The following is an 18703-nucleotide window of genomic DNA, read 5'->3' as shown; positions in this document are numbered from 1 at the left end:
TAAAGGCATGCGCCACCACCGCCCGGCTCTTGAACAATTCTTAATAGTGATTTCAGCAAGGTGTACTTAGGGTTGACTAGTCACAGCATTCAGAGTTGATGATTTATGTTGTTCTTTTACTCCAGGTGAGCTGAATTTAGACTTCCACATTGTAGTGGGTAACTTTTCCATGAGAGTCTTCATGGACCAGGGCTGGAACAGATACACGGGCAAAATAATCAAGAGCCTCTCTAAACTTATTGTCTCACTTACTAGAACTCTCAAATTTGACAGGTTTTAGTTACCAGTCCCTTGGGTCTAGCCCATCACTATCCTCTCTTCCAGGCTCCCACAATCATGATCATGGCTTTGTGGGATCATGGTTTGTCCCTAGAATTGACTGCTCCTCTACGTCACAAAGAATATATTCCAAAAAATCGTGGTTTTATCTTTACCAAAAATAAAATTAAAATGCCTAGGAGATGTAAAGAAAGTGAAAATACATTCTGACAATTTATTGGTGCTTTTCAGCATGTTTTTTGTGAAACATGGCGTGCTGTTACATATCTTTTTTTCAGTATTCACAGGTTTTATACATTTACTATAGGTCATACTTTATCTTTTGATGACAAATTTTCGGTTTTGAAGAAATTAGAACAAAATTTCAAAAAAGAATTCTTTTAGTTTAGAATCTTTATAATAAAACAGAAAAATGTTTGCTGTGTAATATGCGTGTTAACATGTGATTAAGTATTTTGCCTTTATCCCTTAGGGTACCAGTGTCTTGTCACCTGGACTCCACATAGGATTAATTATTATATTGGCAATAATGATCTATAAAAAGTCTGCAACAAATGTGTTTGAAAAACACCCTTGCCTTTATACCTTAATGTTCGGATGTGTCTTTGCTAAAGTTGCACAAAAATTGGTGGTAAGAAATTCTTTTATGGTTCATGATATATAAATATTATATATAGTCTTCCACAAAGCTGTAAACAATTTCTTATGTTGGTTTTCTTTTACAACAAATAGCTGTTTGTGTTCCAGGTAAAACTATGAGTTAATAAATAGTACAGTCAATTCCTTTCTCATTAACAGTCAATTATAACTTTCTGATATTAGAACTTTTAGTAAGCTATCTGCCCAAGAACTTGAGATGTACATTAAATATTCCTTTATGAAATGAACTTGTCTTAATAGTGAATATCATAAATATGTCCTAAAAATTAGAGCAAAAAGCATTTAAAACTTAATAGCAAAATTGTTTCCTTTTTTATAGATAGCCCACATGACGAAAAGTGAACTGTATCTTCAAGACACTGTCTTTGCTGGTCCAGGTCTTTTGTTTTTAGACCAATACTTTAATAATTTTATAGATGAATATATTGTTCTATGGATAGCAATGGTAAGTACTTTTGAGCTTTTTTTTTTAAGCACGTCAGCTCACATTTTAATAACCATTTCAGGGGGATCATAAATATATAGTCTGTGTAGTCAAGTGTTTCTGCATATTTAAATTTAATTTACTTTTAATCTATGAGTCATTTTATATTATGTGTAGAAGTGATTGGCATATCTCGGAGGTCAGGCTTCCAACAACCTACATCATGGAAATACAGCTGTGTACCTAAAGATAACTCTTTTCTCTTCCCCCAAATCAAAACAGGTATTTCACTTTGCCTAAGACTTTCCAACTTTCCTTAAGCTTATTAAAGTTATCCCCGGCTTGTATCAGGTAACAAGCCAATTGGATGGGGTTGGCATTAGCACTTCCTACACCCCAAACTGCTACTTAAGTGTTGGAGAAGCAGAACAAATAGTACCCTGTCTCAGGGTAAGATTTGAAGGCTAGCTTCTGTGCAAGGTAAGCACCTTGAATATGGCCCTTGATGACAACATATTTTATTAATGTTGGTCATAAGACTCATCTCCTTGATTATACCGATTAAGAAAGGAATGTACAGGGCTGGAGCAGTGGTTCAGCAGTTAAGAGCACTGGCTACTCTTCCAGAGGACCTGAGTTTATTCTACCATGTAAGCGGTAGAATAAAACCATCTGTGACTCCAGTGCCACATTCGGGCCTCCACTCATGTTGTACCCTTTGGTGCAGACATTAAGCAGAAAATAACAAAAATTTGTTTAAAAGAAATGTATATAATATATATTATAAGAGATACTAAATTTCTGAGGAAAAGTCATTACTGGGAACACTTCAATCTTACCAAATTGAATAAATGGAGCATTAAAATTTTATAATATTGAGATCTTTATGGTTGGTATTGAACTTTATGGTGGTTAAGATAGTTTTACTCTATTTTTTCCCATTTATGGCCCTCACTGGTTTTTATCAAATTGCTAGATATATATATATACACACACATATATGTTTAGAGCCTGCAGCAAAAATTTTGCTAATTCACATCATATTGTTGCTAGACTTAGGTATTTTTTTAAAAAAAAATCTGTTATGTATTCTGTGCACAGGTACCAGTATACATTAAATGACCCTTCAATAGCTTATACAGCATTAAACTTACTGGAGTAATAAATTAATAGCCTACTGTTGATAGTCCATTCAGTCTTCTATTATTCCTAGTAGTGTTAATTATTTTTTTCTTTCTGGTGAATAGTGAATGCTTTTAAGCAATATTTTGAAAAGTCTTTGATAACTAATTTCTTTTTAATTTGCTCTATTTTTATGACTCCAAAACAACCCAATTAAGAAATACCAAATTTATAGTTGTAAAATAAGCCAAATAGGAAATTATTATTAAAGATACCTTGAAAACTTGATGCAAGTATTTTCTAAAATACCTTCTGAGAATTCCATACACGCAATATGAAGTATTTTGATTATATTCACCAATATTTCTTTCCCTAACTCTTCCTAGGTCCATCCTAACACCCGTCCTAACTTCATGCCCTTTCCAAAATAACCCAATGAGTCCAATTGGTACTGTCCATAAACTCTTGGGTGTGAGGGCTAAGCTTAAATGAGATTTCCCTTACCTACCAACCTTTATACGTCAAAAGCTCCCTAGGATGAGAGCATGTGTCATGATGAAATGGTTGACTGGCTTCATCTTATGTAGACAACCACATAAATGCTGTGAGCTCATGATCCTGTCATGTACAAAAGACAGTTTTGTCCCAGTCCTCCTTAGCCTCTGGATTTTTCAGTCTTTCCATACACACGCTTCCACAATGTTCCCTGAGCCCTTAGGAAAGGGGTTGTAGTAATATTGATGTTTTGTTTGTGGCTGAGTCCTCCACAATGATAGGCTTTTGAAACTTTCAAACTTCTAGAGGAAAGAGTAGGGATTGGCTCAGGGTATATGTGACCTTGAGATCACATATACCTTGCCTATCCTGCAAGGGACTCTTATGTATAATTCCCAGAAACTCCCCCCGAAAGGTGGGGGGGGATAAAAATTAAGCAGCTTTTTTTTTTTTTTTTGAGACAGGGTTTTTCTGTGTAACCCTGGCTGTCTTGGAACTCACTGTGTAGACCAGGATGGCCTTGAACTCAGAGATGCACCTGCCTCTGCCTCCAGAGTGCTGGTTATCAAAAGTGAGCACTCACACCACCTGACTAAAGCACCTATTTTAAAATAACAATTGGCCTGATTTACACCAATGATAGAGCAGTCTAGTGAACTGAGACTATCATTTTTTTCTTTAAAAACACTATCCAGCCGGGCGGTGGTGGCGCACGCCTTTAATCCCAGCACTTGGGAGGCAGAGGCAGGCGGATCTCTGTGAGTTCGAGACCAGCCTGGTCTACAAGAGCTAGTTCCAGGACAGGCTCCAAAACCACAGAGAAACCCTGTCTCGAAAAAAAACCAAAAAAAACACTATCCAGACACACAAAACATGGGTCAACAGAACATCTATGGTCTATAGTATCTCTAGGGCAAGGCTTTCAGAGATACAAAAAACATGATAGCATTTTCCAAGTAAATAAAAAGGAACCTTTCCTATGGGTGAGAATTCCATTCCTAAAAGCTTTTTCTGGGCTTTATTTTTTTAAAAAAGATTTATTTATACTTATAAGTAAATATACAGTATTCTGCCTGCATGTATGCCTGCAGGACAGAAGAGGGCACCAGATCTCACTACAGATAGTTGAATCACCAAGTGGTATAGGGAATTGAAGTCAGGACCTCTGGAAGAGCAATCATCTCTCCAGCCCCCTGGGCTTTATTTTATGAAGGAAAGTATTTGACTCTACTATCTGGGCAGTATCTAGAGAGCTTTCCTTTAGTTTTTCAGTACAGCGGAACTTGATGTGTGGAAAACAACTACAGTATCTTTTCTAGGCCTTTATGGTCTTAAATGTCAAAGGAATAAAAATATGTGAACAGCCCCTTCTAATAGGAAATCTGTGGCTTCATTTAATGGCAGAAAGTTGGTATAGAGTCAGAAGACTTAGGTTCTTCTACTTTTGAGCATTTGTACTTTAGTCTTTCTTCTACCTCTGTTTTAGCTTCTATAAATACCCAGAATATATAGATATTGTGGCATATGCTTGTCCTAGCACTTGGGAAGTTAAGTGACATGAGTTAAAGGCCAGCCTGGGATAATGACTATAAAAGGCCAACCAGGACTATAGAATAGCAAGATCCTGTTTTTTTTTTTTTAAACACTAAACACTAAAATCAAAATAACACTAAAGGCTATAATAAGATTTAAGAATGAAAGGTATAAAAAGTATTCTAAAATATAGTATTTTCAGTTGGGAATTTTAAGGACATTTGAGATGGGAGTTGTGGCTGCTGTTAGAAAAATTGTAGTCTTAGAAAAGATGAACCATAACCCATTTTGTATTTTCTTTTTTGCTTCCAAAGGTCATTTCTTCATTTGATATGATGATATACTTTTGTTCTTTGTGCCTGCAAATTTCAAGACACCTTCATCTAAGTATCTTCAAGACTTCATGTCAACAAGCACCTGAACAGGTTCACAAGCATATTGACTGACTAGTAGCCCAAGGAAAAGAGGAGAAGCAGTTAGGGGAACCTATGTGTGAAGGAAACCCCCCTATGCAGGAGGCTAGTATATTATCTATAAGGTTATGTTAAATGTAAAAACTATCTTGTAGCTTCCATTATGTCTGTTAGTAATGAATCCCTCTTGTCATTAACATATTTTATCATTAATGTATGAATTAGAAACAAAAAGTTTGAATACTAAGACAATAAGAAATGAAACCCCAATAATTCTAAATAACACTGTGTCTACAAAATACCTATCAGACTCGGGGTTTTACCAAAGGATTGCACAACTATTCAGAACTTAAAAGAACTTCTAGCTGCCTTGGCAGTGATATCTGATTGATAAAACTTGTAAGGTGAGCTTAGAATACTAAGTATATAACAAGTGATACACTGAGAAGTATTTCGCTATAATATCTAATTATAGAAAGGTACACTTTAGTGTACTATCTAGAATTTAAAACAATGGTTATAAGAATTTTGTTGTAACTTGTACTTAAAAAGGAATCTGTTGTACCAAATTCAGCATGATGTGAATCTTTGAGGGTAACCTTTTACTAGTAGTCCAAGTAAAAAAATTTACTTCCATGAAAAAAATTCTTCAAAGGAAGACAAAAAATAGGTAAAATTTTGACAGGAAAGGAAATTAGGAACTTAGAAAAAAATGGTAAGAAAAGAGGGGAAAACAAGTGTCAGTTTCTCAACACTCAGTACATTAGGTACTAATAGTCTTTTATTCTCAGTTGAAATACTTATTGCCATATGATGAAAATAATTGGACAAATAAACGTGTACGTTTAAGTATTCAAACAAGAAAAGAGGATTTTTTAAAAGGACTTTTAAAGAGTGTGTATTTCTCAAGAGGTAAAAATATGTGAATACAGAGAAAAAAAAACCCTCTGAGGTACTTACTTTGCCAACTCCTGGTAAACTTCTGAAAGATCTTACAAGTTTGAATTATACTTAAGGTTTATATAACATGTTGTAGACATAGCCAAGTGGAAGAGTGAATGCTTATAATGGGTGAGGCCCTGGCTTGATCTACCAACAACACCCCACCCAAAAGGATTTATAATTAGGTGAACTGTCCTTTTAATATCTTTTTAATGCTAGAAGGATAATTTCTTTCTAGAAGATAGTATTATATAGACTTGCTTAAAATCTTCAAAGGGTGAGTTGTAGAACAAAATTCAACAGATTGTTGTTTTCCTTCAGTTCAGATGGGTATGTTTCCTTCAGTTCAGATGGGTATGTTTTGTTCTAAATGAGTCTTTGAAGGCAATTTCAGCAAAACTAGTAATACTAATTGATTTCAAAGAAATGTTGAAGCTCAGCTCTTAAATTTCTCTGTATAAATGCCTATTTTAAAAATTAAATACAGTTCAACTTTGGGAATTAACATGAAATCAAGTTTCAGTATATTTACTAATCGATACAATGGAAAAGGCATCAAGGTAATTCTTTTAATTTGTATATATCATAAATAACTTTAGCTTGTGATTCTTAATCATTACTAAGGGCATGTGTCTTTAAGTACAGACCAGCCCAATTAAATGGTATCTTGATGACCTTGCAGAAATATTTATAAATCTAATGATCGAAATTAATGCTTATATTTCAAGTGCATTAATGATTTTTAGCATTTTTTAATTTATTCTAAACCACACTAAAAGTTTTCCTAATAAACTGTATAGCAGATTCTCTCTCTTTAAAGAATTGGTGATCTACTGTTTATAAAGATGAACACATAGAACAGATTCTGTTTTTTTCCTTAAAGGAGAAACAGTGTAAGCCAGAAGTGGTGGCACACATTTGTTCTTGCTACTTGGGAGGTTGAGGTATAAAGAATCACTTGCTCTCAAAAGTTTGAGACTAATCTAGGCAAGAGGTACCTTGGGGCTGTTAAGAGATACACAGAAACTGAAACTTAATCATTTTTATTTATGAAATAGTATATAACAAAAGAGCTGAACGCTCACTACAATGAAACAGCTGCTATTTACACAGCTGTTTAGGTTTATTTAGAAGTTAACAGGAACAGAAGTCTTCTACTTAAACAAGCTATTGATTACGGATGTTGTAGTTTTAAATTATAATTTCTAAAGGTGTGCCTCATAGCTAATGTTTTAATTCTATCATATTACATAGGTTCAAGTTCTTTCTTCAAAGACTCATCAGAATAACATGGATTGAAGAGACTTTCGAACATTTGCCATCTCTTGTTGCTGCTGTTTCATGAAAGGAGATATGAAAAATGTTTAATTTTTAGTTAAATGTTATAAAAGTTTCAGCAAATAAAACATTTCAGTGCCTCCATTAATCCCTATCTTTACAATTTAAAATAGAACTTACAGTTTCCATCATAACTTTTTTTTGCAACATAGCCATTTCTTTTTTAAGTTCACTTTGTGTGCCAGTAAACAGGTTATCATTATTTTTCTCCACTTCCTCCAAACTCTAAAACACAAAAAAGCCACTTTGGTTAATAAACTGTAACTTTTAATCGTAGGTTCTCCAAACTGTAATTTCAAAAGTAAAAATCTTACTTAGAATGTTGGGGTAAATAATGAGCATTATTTGAGTAATTCATATATACCAAATTTCTACCATAAACAAGTAAAATATATCACGCATTAATCAATGCAATTACTACATGAAGTACAATAGTACCATCTACCTTTGGCCAAAACAATAGTTTAATGAAATATTAAGGTCAAGATGATGAAAAGAAAAAATGGGGGCAGGAACTAGCCAAGATGGGAGAATTTCAGGCTAGTTCTGGGCAACATTAAGATCCTATCTCAAAAGAAGAAAAAAAAAATCCAGAAGTAGAAAACAGTAGAAATTTTCAAAATGGTCTATCACTGTTTCTACTAAGTTTCTTAAAACAGCTGTGTATAATCTACAGACTTCTACAAAAGAGAAAGAAATATCTGTAGCATGAAGTCATTTCTCAAGTTGTAAAAATTATATATTTTTAAAATTGTTTATTACATTCCATTCACTCAATGTGTATGTTGTGCATGTCTCACACATACATGAGCCACTATATGTAGAGGACAATGTGTGGGTGTTGGGTTTTCTTCTGTCATATGGGTCCTAGAGATTGAACTCTGCCCTAGTATTTTGTTTTTTTCTGGACAGGATCTCAATATATAGGCACAGCTCACCTCAAACTCCCTAATCCTGCCTCAGGCTCCCCCCTCTACTGGAATTAGAGGGATGTGCTATAACAGCTAATGAAAAAGGTTAAAATTCTGAAATAGTCATTTAACAAATAGTTATTCTATTGCCTACTATGTAAAAAGTACTACGTTCTGTGGAGAAACTAAAAGTAACATGTTTGTTTCAAGTAGAAAAATTATGGAAATGCAACTTCTGTAGCTATATAGTGGAACGCATGAATATTCCTGCTTAGCTGACAAAAAGTACACTATTTCATTAACTAAAAGGGAACTTAAAATATTCTAGAGGAATAGTATAACTGAAGCAGGGAAAAAGTCTGTGGATTCAGAGAGCAATTATGTAGAGTTTGGAGTAATGGACATATAGTCTGTGAAGCTTAAAAAGAATCATGCCAGGCAATGATGGCACACGCCTTTAATCCCAGGACATAAGGATCCCCCTGTGAGTTTGAGGCCAGGCTGGTCTACAGATCAGGTTCCAGGACAACCAGGGCTGTTGTTACACAGAGAAACCCTGTCCTGAAAAACCCAAAATAAAAAATTATGTCAAGGGGAATTCTAAATACCTAAAACTTTAGAACAGGAGACTGCAGGCACATTTTCAGGAAGGAGGTTTTAGAAAGATAATATGGCAGATTCGAAGAATGATATGAAGAGAATCAGTTAAAAGTTTTAATAGGACAGAGGGTGATAAGAGAAACAGTACAAGCAGAGAATGAACAAATGTAATAGAAATTAAAGATATCACTTGCAAGAGTAAGAATTCTAGAACAATATAACTGTAACAATATAAAATATAAAAAAATATGGAGAACATGGCTTGGTGATGCACACCTTTAATCCCAGAATTTGGAAGTAAGGCAAGAGGATATGAGTTTGAAGCCAGCCTAGTCTACATGGCAAGTTCCAGGCTAGCCAGACTATACAGTGAGCCCTGTTCTCAAACACAAAAACAAAATACAGCAAAACAAAAGCATGTTACCATGTATAACTCACCTTTACAAACTGCTCATGTAGCTGTTTGATCGCTTTCAGTCTCTGGTTCTGAACAATTCTAGACTGCTGAAAAATCTTCTGTTGTTGTCGAAAAAGGTTCTATAAACATTAAAATAAAATGCCTGTAATAATGATTTGGTAAAAGTGTTTTTGCTATTATGAGCTTCATGCATTCTAGGAAGACACCTAGATCTGAGCTCTATTCCTAACCTTTTGTCAGAAAACAATTCATATTAAAGGCACTGCTTAAGGTTAATACTTTTAGTATTTTAACAACTATTATGACTAGGTTTAAGTACTTTTACCACTGACACGCACTATAATAATCCTACAAGCCAATGAGGATAAACATTTCTGACAATATTTTGTGTCCGAGTGTATGGTTACTGGATCCCCTAAATTGGAGTTAGACGCAATTTTGAGCTGTCATCTGAGTGCAGATAACAAAACCCTGGTCCTCTGCAAGAACAGTAAGAACTCTTTACCTCTGAGCCATTGCTCCAGCACCAAATATTTCTTCGAGACTAGGTTTCACTATGTTGCACAGCCTGACTTGGAACTTGTGACACTCCTACCTCAGCCTCCTAAATAGCTGGATTATAGGAATATACCACCATAAAAAAATGAATAGGGCCGGGCAGTGGTGGCGCATGCCTTTAATCCCAGCACTCGGGAGGCAGAGGCAGGCGGATCTAGTGAGTTCGAGGCCAGCCTGGTCTACAAAGGGAGTTCCAGGACAGGCTCTAAAGCTACAGAGAAACCCTGTCTCAAAAAAAAAAAAAAAAAAAAAAAGACTAGGAAATCCCAGTGTTCAAGGTTTTGAGATAGGGTTCAAGTTGGCCTCAAATTTACTATGTAATCAAAAATGGCCCTCTGCCTCTCTCTCTCTCTCTCTCAAATGCTGGGATTATAAGCATGTTTTAGTGAGTAAGGTCATCAGAGTGGAAAGTAAAAATCATACCTAGTTTAAGAAGTGCTAGGGAATCAAACACAAGGCTTTGTGCATGCTAGAGTCTACCAACTGATATATATATCCCCAATCTTTATTTTTAGTAATTTCAATGTCTTACAGAAATTTGAATGTTGGACATTTAGTTCCTTAATCTATTCTCCACAAATGACTGTCTTCCTAGCCTCTTTATTCACCTACATTCTTTTTTAACAATATTTTTATTTAATTTCATGTGTTTTGTCCACATTCCTATCTGCACGAGGGTGTTAAATTGCTTGGAGCTGGAGTTACAGACAGTTGTTAGCTGCCATGTGGGTGCTGGGAATGGAAGCCAGGTCCTCTAGAAGAGCAGCCAGTACTCCTAACCACCATGCCATCTTTCCAGCCCTCATATTCTTACATTCTAGATTTTGCCATGCATTCTATAATGAGAGGGAGAGGCAGATGGGGCACTGAGTTAAAGGCCAGACCTTGTTTTTTTTTTTTTTTTTTTAAAAGGGGGTTGCCATTCATCACCAGTGGAAATAGAGAAATAATACAGCCTGGATATTCATAAACTATATAGTTGCATGAGGGCTTATAGCATGTTTTTGTAGACTGCACAAAGCATCTAGATTCATTCCCTAGCATTTACAGGGAGAAAAAGGGGAGGAGGAGGACGACAGTGATTGGTTAGGAATGAGCACATGATCGAAACTAGATTAATGATGTTCCACTACATGAATTTTCTGCCAAAGATATTCAGAAAGATTGTTTCAGTCTATGTAGTCACTAAATTTGTAGTAAGTCTGGAACTGGGAGAATTAATACATTATAGAAGCTCATGGAGACTTAGCAGCAGAGCCCAGATGACACTATAATAAGCAACCCTTCCCTACCCCATTCAACTGTGTTGTCTAAAGCTAACTTAATCCCCAAACCCAGTAATTCTTTTATCCACTGACTCTTAAAAATGCAAGAATATCAACTATTGAGAACATTAATACTTTTAGAATACTCTATGCATCTATACTTCTGTGGTTTAGGATTTGGCAATATTAAAACATGTAGACAACAGTAGGCAATATAACTTGTCTTAGTTCTATAGACATAAAATATGATTAGGGTCTCTATTTCTACTTGAGGTTTAGTTTTAATAGATTAATTATAAAGTCAGTTGTAATACTAACAGTTAGTTTTTCTCCTTGTTCCTCAAATTTCTGCATATCCAGTTCCCACTGCTGAAACATACTCATAAATTGCTGAGAATATTCACTGTTAAGCTTCTGTCTGTAAAAAAAAAAAAAAAGAATCCTGTCAAATTTCATCCATGTGAAAAATACCATTAAAAACAAATTCAATTCACATATAAAGGAAACAAATATTTTGATAGGAAAATTAAAAGTAAAATTTATGTTGATTTTATTAAGTTTTTTTCCTAACAGATCTAACAGATGTCTTCTCACATGCTTTTCAGCTCTTGAAAAATAAAGACATTTTGTTTTACAGAAAAATTTACTTTTACTCTCCAAGTAATTTTTCATTTTTTCCTACTGAATATAGTTCTCATAACTACTTTAAATTATTTCACTTAGGTTGTGTCCCCTCCCATTCTGGCATGGCAAAAATTTCATACAAAGGAATAGTCAAGTTGGTTAAAATGTGTAAATTATTTACAATATAAAAACTGATTCTTCTACATTCCCACAGTTATTAAACAGTAGTTTCTATGATATCTACACCTTTTATTCAAATTAATATATTTCCACAATGGATATAGTTTCAGTTATTAAATAAATTTAATACATTAAATAAAATCGTCACTGACTTCTTAGAAACGTCTAAATTCTATGAAGGCATAAAGTTACAGAACTAGATTAAAAATAAAGCCAAGCATTTTCATTCACTAAATAAACAGATGCTATTTTCTGTAGGTAATTTGCACCAGGACATACTAAAAAATGATATTTAAAATCCTTACATTTCCTCTTGTTGTGTTTTCCAAATTTGCTCAATTTTCTGGTTACTGGCTTTGAAAGAAGCCTTAGTATACATTTCTATTCTTTTTCTCTTAGCAAGAAGAGCTTTGTTGATGTCAGCTATATTGAAAAAAAAAATTGAAATTTAATGTTAAAGAAAATGATTTTATTCCATCGAATCAAATAAGTATAGGTTGGTTCAACAATATCAAGGACATTTAAAATTAAACTTAGTTGCCAGGGAGAAGGTTCAGAAGAGAAAAAAAACAAAAAAACAAACACCTGTGCTGGGCACATGCTTTTAATTCCCGAGCACTTGGAAGGAAGAGCTCTGCAGTCAGGTCTCTGAATTTTAGGCCAGCCTGGTCTACATAGTCAGTTCTAGGGCAGCCAGGAAACATAGACCCCTGATTCAGAAAAATAAAACACTTGCCTATTATAAGCCTGACAACCTCTAAGTTTGATCCCAGGAATCCACAGTGGAAGGAGCAAACCAACCCCTGAGAGATGTCATCTCCCACCGTGGAAGACAGTCAACTCCCCAAAGTTTCCTCTGACATATTTATACCACACATACATATCACACAAAAACATACAAGCATAAAATTTAAAACATTTTAAAAATAGCACCAACAGGTGTTTTGGAAAACGTAGGCTTTAGAACACTTAGGATTTTGGATTTTCAGACTAGGGAAGCTCAGCCAATAAAGACTATGCAAATATTATGAACCTAAACTGTTGGATTCTCAACCATTTTTGGTAAATATTTTACAATAAAAAATATATCCAACTTTATCTCAATTCTGGTTTTTCTAACTGAAGGTAAATTTTAAATTTAAGGATGATAAAGATTTAGTAAAATGAAGGATCAAGGCCAGACTTATGAAGAAAACCTAATAAAGGCTAAATATTTCTAAATTTATAGTACATCCTCCATTTGATAGGCCATACTTTATGCAATTGTTAGAACTCATCAGAAATACTAAATTAGAACAAAGAATCTAAAAAGGATTATTAATAAAATTTGTAAAGTAAGTCAATACTATTAAACATTTTTTTATAAAAGAAATCTTAGCGTAATATCTAGATAATGCTTCTAGGAATACTTTGTAATACTTTAATGGAAGATTTTGTGTGTGCATTTGTTTTTATTTTGTTGAGATGGGGTTTCATGGCATAGTCCTGGCTGGCTAGGAACTCCCCATGTAGACCATGCTGGCACTGAATTCAAAGATCTGTCTGCCTTTGCTTTCCAAGAGTTGGGTGTGTGCTACCAAGCCCAGTTCACAGTGGTTTTTATAGGGCATTTAGTATCAATAAATATAGCAGTTCATAAAAAATTTAATACCTTAAATAAGGTTTGCTATGAATTTATCTTTTGTCACTATGTTAGTGTAACTATAATTTATATTTCCAGTAATATATAGTAAGTTTATAAAACAAATTGGCGGGGTGGTGGTGGCATATGCCTTTAATCTTTAATCCCAGCACTCAGGAGGCAGAGGCAGGTAGATCTTTGAATTCAATGCCAGAATGATCTAAAACAGCTAGGGCTGTTACACAGAGAAACCCTGTCTCACAAAACCAAAAAATAAAAAAATAAAACAACAATTTTCTTACTACCAAATAGAGCAATTCTTTTTTTTTTTTTGGTGCCTGTCCTGAAACTAGCTCTTGTAGACCAGGCTGACCTTGAACTCACAGAGATCCGCCTGCCTCTGCCTCCCAAGTGCTGGGATTAAAGGCGTGCGCCACCACTGCCTGGCCAAATAGAGCAATTCTTAAAAAGACTTAACAGCATGAATAATCCTTATAGGAAACAAATATTTTTAAGAAGAGTGTTCTGTAGCTACAGGTATGGCTCAGCTGTGAAGACCCATTATTGCTCTTCCAAAGGACCCGAGTTCCATTTTCAACACCCTTATCAGGCAGCTCAGAACCAGCTGGAACCCCACTTCCAGGAATCTGTCACCTTCTCTGTACTCCATGGCCATTCTAACATGCACACATATGTGTATGTGCTCACAGACACACAATAAATAAAAAATAAAATTTTGTTTAAAAACAAGCTAATAGATATATAGACAGATAAATAGTATTCTGGGGCTGGTGAGATTGCTCAACAAGTAAAGGTGACTGCAGTCAAGTCTGACAATTTGAGTATGATCCCCAGGATCCATCCATATGGTAGGTTAGTGACTCCAGCAAGCTGTTGTCTGCCCTCCATACATGCATCATGGCATGCTGCCCACCTCAGAATGTTAAACTGGACAAGGTGACAGACATCTGTAATCCCAGCACCCACAAGGCTGAAGAGATACCAGTTTAAGGCCAGCCTGGACTAACTAGCAAGTTTCAGCCAGCCAGCCAGTCTCGAAGAGAAGTAAATAAGCAAAATGCTGTCTCCTAAGCTCATATAAAAACATATTTAAAATTTAAGGTCTAAGGTCTTCGTAATCTCTTAATGGCTGGAAAAGTTGTCATTTACTCTCAATTACATAATTTGTTAGTATAAAATAATAGTTCTCTTATGATGTTTTTATTTATATTCTCCATAAATGAAAGAACACAAGAAGAGTCCTAGAAAATAAGTGAATGAAAGACTAACATACTTTGTGAATATAAAGAAGCAGAAAAAACTTTTCCCCTCTATTTTTCTAAAATTCTTAAAAGTACCATGTTAACTTTTCCTATCATGAAAAGGGGGTTAAGAAAGAAAAATCTATGACGCTAATCATAAATATGCAAAACCCTATAAATGAGAACAAAGCATTAAACAATATCCATACAGTGAACTGATCAACATTTCCTATTAATTCAATAGTTTTAAACAATGTTCTTTAAATTATATAACAAAAACATACCTCCAAATTTTTCCAGCATATTCTGTACTTCACCTCTGCGAAAAATTACATTTAAAAAATTAACACTAGAAATTTAAGCAACAGAATATTTACCCAATGTGCAGAAGGCCCTAGGTTTGATTCCTAGCACAATCAAAAATAAAACAAAAATTTTAGAGTCATAATACCACATACCAAGTAGTTTATGCTGCTACTTGTTAGATAAACAGAAGTAAACTTTTCTTAATTTATTGAACAAAGGAAACATCTTTGGGGCTTGGGAAATGGCTCAGTTAAATGTTTACTCTGCAAGGAATACCTAACATACCTCAACACCCACCAAAGTGTTTAGTACGCATGCATACAGACACACATGTACACCATCATATTTTTTTTAAAGCCTTACCCCACATCTTCAACTCTTCCTCCAGGTCTTTTCTTCCCATGTTTCTCAATTATTAGAATCTTTTCTGTATTGACAAAATAAATTTTGAAATTAAGTATGCTATTTGTTAAATTTTAATGAAGTCTATTTTCAGTTCTTTTAGGATTTTGTAACAAATTTTAAAAGCAGATAAACAAATGTAATACGTCCTCTGAAAAATGAAAGCACATCACAATTCATGACCCATTTTATAGAAGCAAACTTTTAAGCCTGGTCAGAATCATGCACTGTACTTATCAAGTTACTAGCACTGCAAAGAAGTGCCACAACTCCGATACTGAGATGTGAACATCTGATGAGAAACAAAGTATGTGAAAATGCTTACTTTATTCAGTCTTAAGTGTAGTGGGTTCCAAACAGATGAACTCTAGGACATTGTTAATACCCAACATTAGGAATATTTACCATCAGCAACATCCTCCTCTGAGCCAGTCAAATCTTTATCCTCTTTCTCAAAGTCAAAGACTTTTTTAGGTTGATCCACCAATGATGGCTTCCCAGATTTCCCAGAATGTTTTCTTCCACCAGGCACCATCTTTAGAGTGTCCTTATTTAAAAAACAAAAAAACAAAAAACAAAGCAAATCCCCCAAATCTCTCTCAAACTGAATTCAAAGACATCCTTTAATTAAACACTTTTTATTATTTATTTGAGGGGAGAAACACATGTGGAAGGCAGAGTTAAGGGAAGGAGTCCATTTTCTTCCACCAGTTGAGTCCTAGGGACCTATCTGGACCATTCCTGTCAGTCTGATTTCCCCGCCCCTAATTCCCCAGGCCTCGCCTCCTGATTCCCTTAGCTCTCCTCTCCTAATTCCCTAGACCCCAAATCCTAATTCTGAGATCCCACCTCCCGATTCCCCAGACGAACCCCTTGGGCCCATGATCCCTGGTTCTCAGCCCCCAACCCTGTCGGGCCCACGACAACCCCCCCCCCCCCAGACTCCCAACCCCGGCTCCCTCGGTCCTCAGTGGGCCCACGACCCTGGCTCCCTCAGGCCCCGCCCCCTCGAGCTCCCAACCCAGGCTTCCTCGGGCCCACGACCCCGCTCCCCCCCCCTCGGCCCAGGACTCCGGTTCCCTCAGGCCGACAACCCCAGATCTCTCGGGCCCACGACCCCGGCTCCCACAGGCCCACGACCTCGGCCCCCTCGGGCCCACGACTCCGACTCCCACGGGCCCACGACCCAGGCACCCTCGGCCCACGGCCCCGACTCCCACAGGCCCACGACCCCGGTCCCCTCGGCCCCGGCCCCCACGGGCCCACGACCCCGGCCCCCTCGGCCCACAGCCCCGGGCCCCTCGGGCCCACGACCCAGGCACCCACGGCCCCGGGCCCGAGGGCCCACGACCCCGACTCCCACAGGCCCACGACCCCGGCCCTCTCGGCCCCGGCCCCCACGGGCCCACGACCCCGGCACCCTCGGCCCACGGCCCCGACCCCCACGGGCCCACGGCCCCGACTCCCACGGGCCCACGACCTCGGACCCCTCGGCCCACAGTCCCGGCCCCCTCGGGCCCACGACCCCGGCACCCTAGGCCCAAGGCCCCGGGCCCGAGGGCCCACGACCCGGGCCCCCGCCGATCCGGAGTGGTCCAGTCTCAGGCCTGCCCGCCCCGCCCCACCAGCCACGGCTGGCGAACGGCTCTGCCCTCTCGGAGGTTCCTCTCGTCCGTCCGTCTTGCCCAGCTTCTGCCTCCCTGGAGAAGGAAGGGCAGCCCGGGGCCTCCTCCCTCTTCCCGCAGCCTGGTCCCAAGGCCAAGCCCCATCACCGGGCCTTCAGCTCCCTCGACGCCATCTCCTTACGTCAAGAGCCCTAGTGAGAACTCGATGCCTCCGCTGCCTGGACGCTTCTGAGGCAGCTTCGCCTTTGAGCGGGAAAATACCCAGCGTGGCCTCAACGAAGCTTCCCGCTGATTGGCTGAAGCTATGGGCACACGCGGTGACGTCTTAGCCCCGCCCCATGGGGGGTGAGCTCACGCACCTGCTCTCCAGGCGCATGCGTATTCCCTATTCCCACTCTGCGGTCATCGACCCCCCCCCCCACCACCACCACAGGGACATGGTGGGCTGGGCTGTACTCCTGGAAGCTCACTTCTCCAGATCCTTCTGGGTACCCAAATCGCACCATCTCCATCATTTCAGCATTCAGGTGTGGGGAAGTTGTTGTGACTTTGTGTAAATCTCCCGATTTCTGATGTTTTTGTTCAATTCTTCGTTGTTTGTGATACAGGGTCCCACTCTGACCCAGGCTGACTTTAAGTGCGCTAATCTTCCTGCCTTAGTTTCCTAAATGCTGGGATGATGGGACTAACCAATGACCGATTTGCATTTTCTGAGTTTTGATGACACATAGCCATGGTCTTTGACATGGCAACACGTAATAGTTTTGTTTATATTTTTAAAAGAATTTTTATGGTTTATTTAGCTTTATTTCATGTGCAATGGTGTGAAGTTGTCAGGTCCCCGGAACTGGAGTTACAGACAGCTGTGAGCTGCCATGTGGGTGCTGGGAATCGAGCCCGGGTCCTCTGGAAGAGCAGTCAGTAACTGCCGAGCCATCTCTCCAGCCCTAGTTTTCTTTGAGCATTACAATAACAAAAAAGTACAACTCTGTAATATTCTATGACTCACGTTATATTCACGTGCTGCTATAAGAACCACGATTATAGACAGCCAGGAGTATCGTGAAAACTCAGGATTTATGCAGAGAAAGCCCTAGCTCTGAGTTTATAGGTCCTTCATGCTAACTTTTCATCACTTTAACATTTTCTGGGTTCTTTTTCATTTTTTTAAAATTTATCATTACTTTGAATGATAAAAATCATTCCTCTACAAGTTCTTTAAGATAATTTTTTTCTAAATGTTGGCTATGTTTGCCTGCAGTTTTGTACCTCGTATCAAACATGTATCTATCCTATTAGTTTTTCTTTAGCATGGAAACTGACGTCTCAATATAACTATGAAGACGTGTGTTCTCTCCCATTACAGTGGTGCCATAGATCACCTCCCCGCTAGCTTATGTGAAGAAAGACTGTGCTAGAACAACTGTCCATCTGTGTGTGCATGTGTGTGATGATTTGACACATTGGCAGTGTGTAATGATCAAATCAAAGTAGAGGTTTCCCAGAATTCTCATGTTTACTCTTCCTGCTTGTTCCTCTGGCAACTTTTTTTTTTTTTTTACATCCCTGCATCCAAACCACAATTGCTATATTTTTATAAATTTTTTTTTTTCTGTGCTGGGGACCTCCACCAAGGCCATGTGCACTGGGGGCAGGTACTCCAGCACCGAGCTACATATCAGCCACATTTACAGAGTCCTGATGGTGCTCTTTATCAACACTTAG

At 37.7% G+C, this 18703-nt stretch overlaps 3 protein-coding genes across 4 annotated transcripts in view; 2 read left to right on the top strand and 1 right to left on the bottom strand.

Moving 5' to 3' along the window:
- Chpt1 (choline phosphotransferase 1) overlaps positions 1-9325 on the top strand; it is a 33617-nt gene extending 24292 nt beyond the window's left edge. The window contains exons 6-9 of one of the 2 annotated variants that reach the window (XR_009056337.1): positions 752-910; positions 1259-1384; positions 4828-5031; positions 7123-9325. Coding sequence is in view for 1 of the 2 variants with exons in the window: in XM_057757556.1 (XP_057613539.1) it covers positions 752-910; positions 1259-1384; positions 4828-4938; positions 7123-7167 (441 nt within the window). In the remaining variant the exon portion in view is untranslated. The remainder of the gene's footprint in view (positions 1-751; positions 911-1258; positions 1385-4827; positions 5032-7122) is intronic. The other variant, XM_057757556.1, reaches the window with a different exon arrangement.
- On the bottom strand, positions 7120-16135 carry Sycp3 (synaptonemal complex protein 3). The gene is made up of 8 exons (XM_057757557.1): positions 15759-16135; positions 15315-15378; positions 14930-14964; positions 12068-12185; positions 11277-11376; positions 9156-9254; positions 7327-7431; positions 7120-7202 (listed from the first exon to the last, which is right to left on the bottom strand). The coding sequence occupies exons 1-8, from the start codon at positions 15886-15888 to the stop codon at positions 7149-7151; spliced, it is 705 nt and encodes a 234-aa protein (XP_057613540.1). The 5' UTR covers positions 15889-16135; the 3' UTR covers positions 7120-7148.
- A 99-nt stretch (positions 16136-16234) lies between these two features.
- On the top strand, positions 16235-16891 carry LOC130866179 (proline-rich protein 2-like). The gene has a single exon (XM_057757410.1). It carries the CDS (start codon positions 16235-16237, stop codon positions 16889-16891), a length of 657 nt encoding a protein of 218 aa, XP_057613393.1.
- The last annotated feature ends 1812 nt before the right edge of the window (positions 16892-18703 follow it).

This window comes from Chionomys nivalis, chromosome 25 (assembly GCF_950005125.1).
Source record: "Chionomys nivalis chromosome 25, mChiNiv1.1, whole genome shotgun sequence".
NCBI classification, from domain to species: domain Eukaryota; kingdom Metazoa; phylum Chordata; class Mammalia; order Rodentia; family Cricetidae; genus Chionomys; species Chionomys nivalis.
Note: the sequence above shows the minus strand (reverse complement) of the source record. Positions and strands in the feature narration are given on the sequence as shown.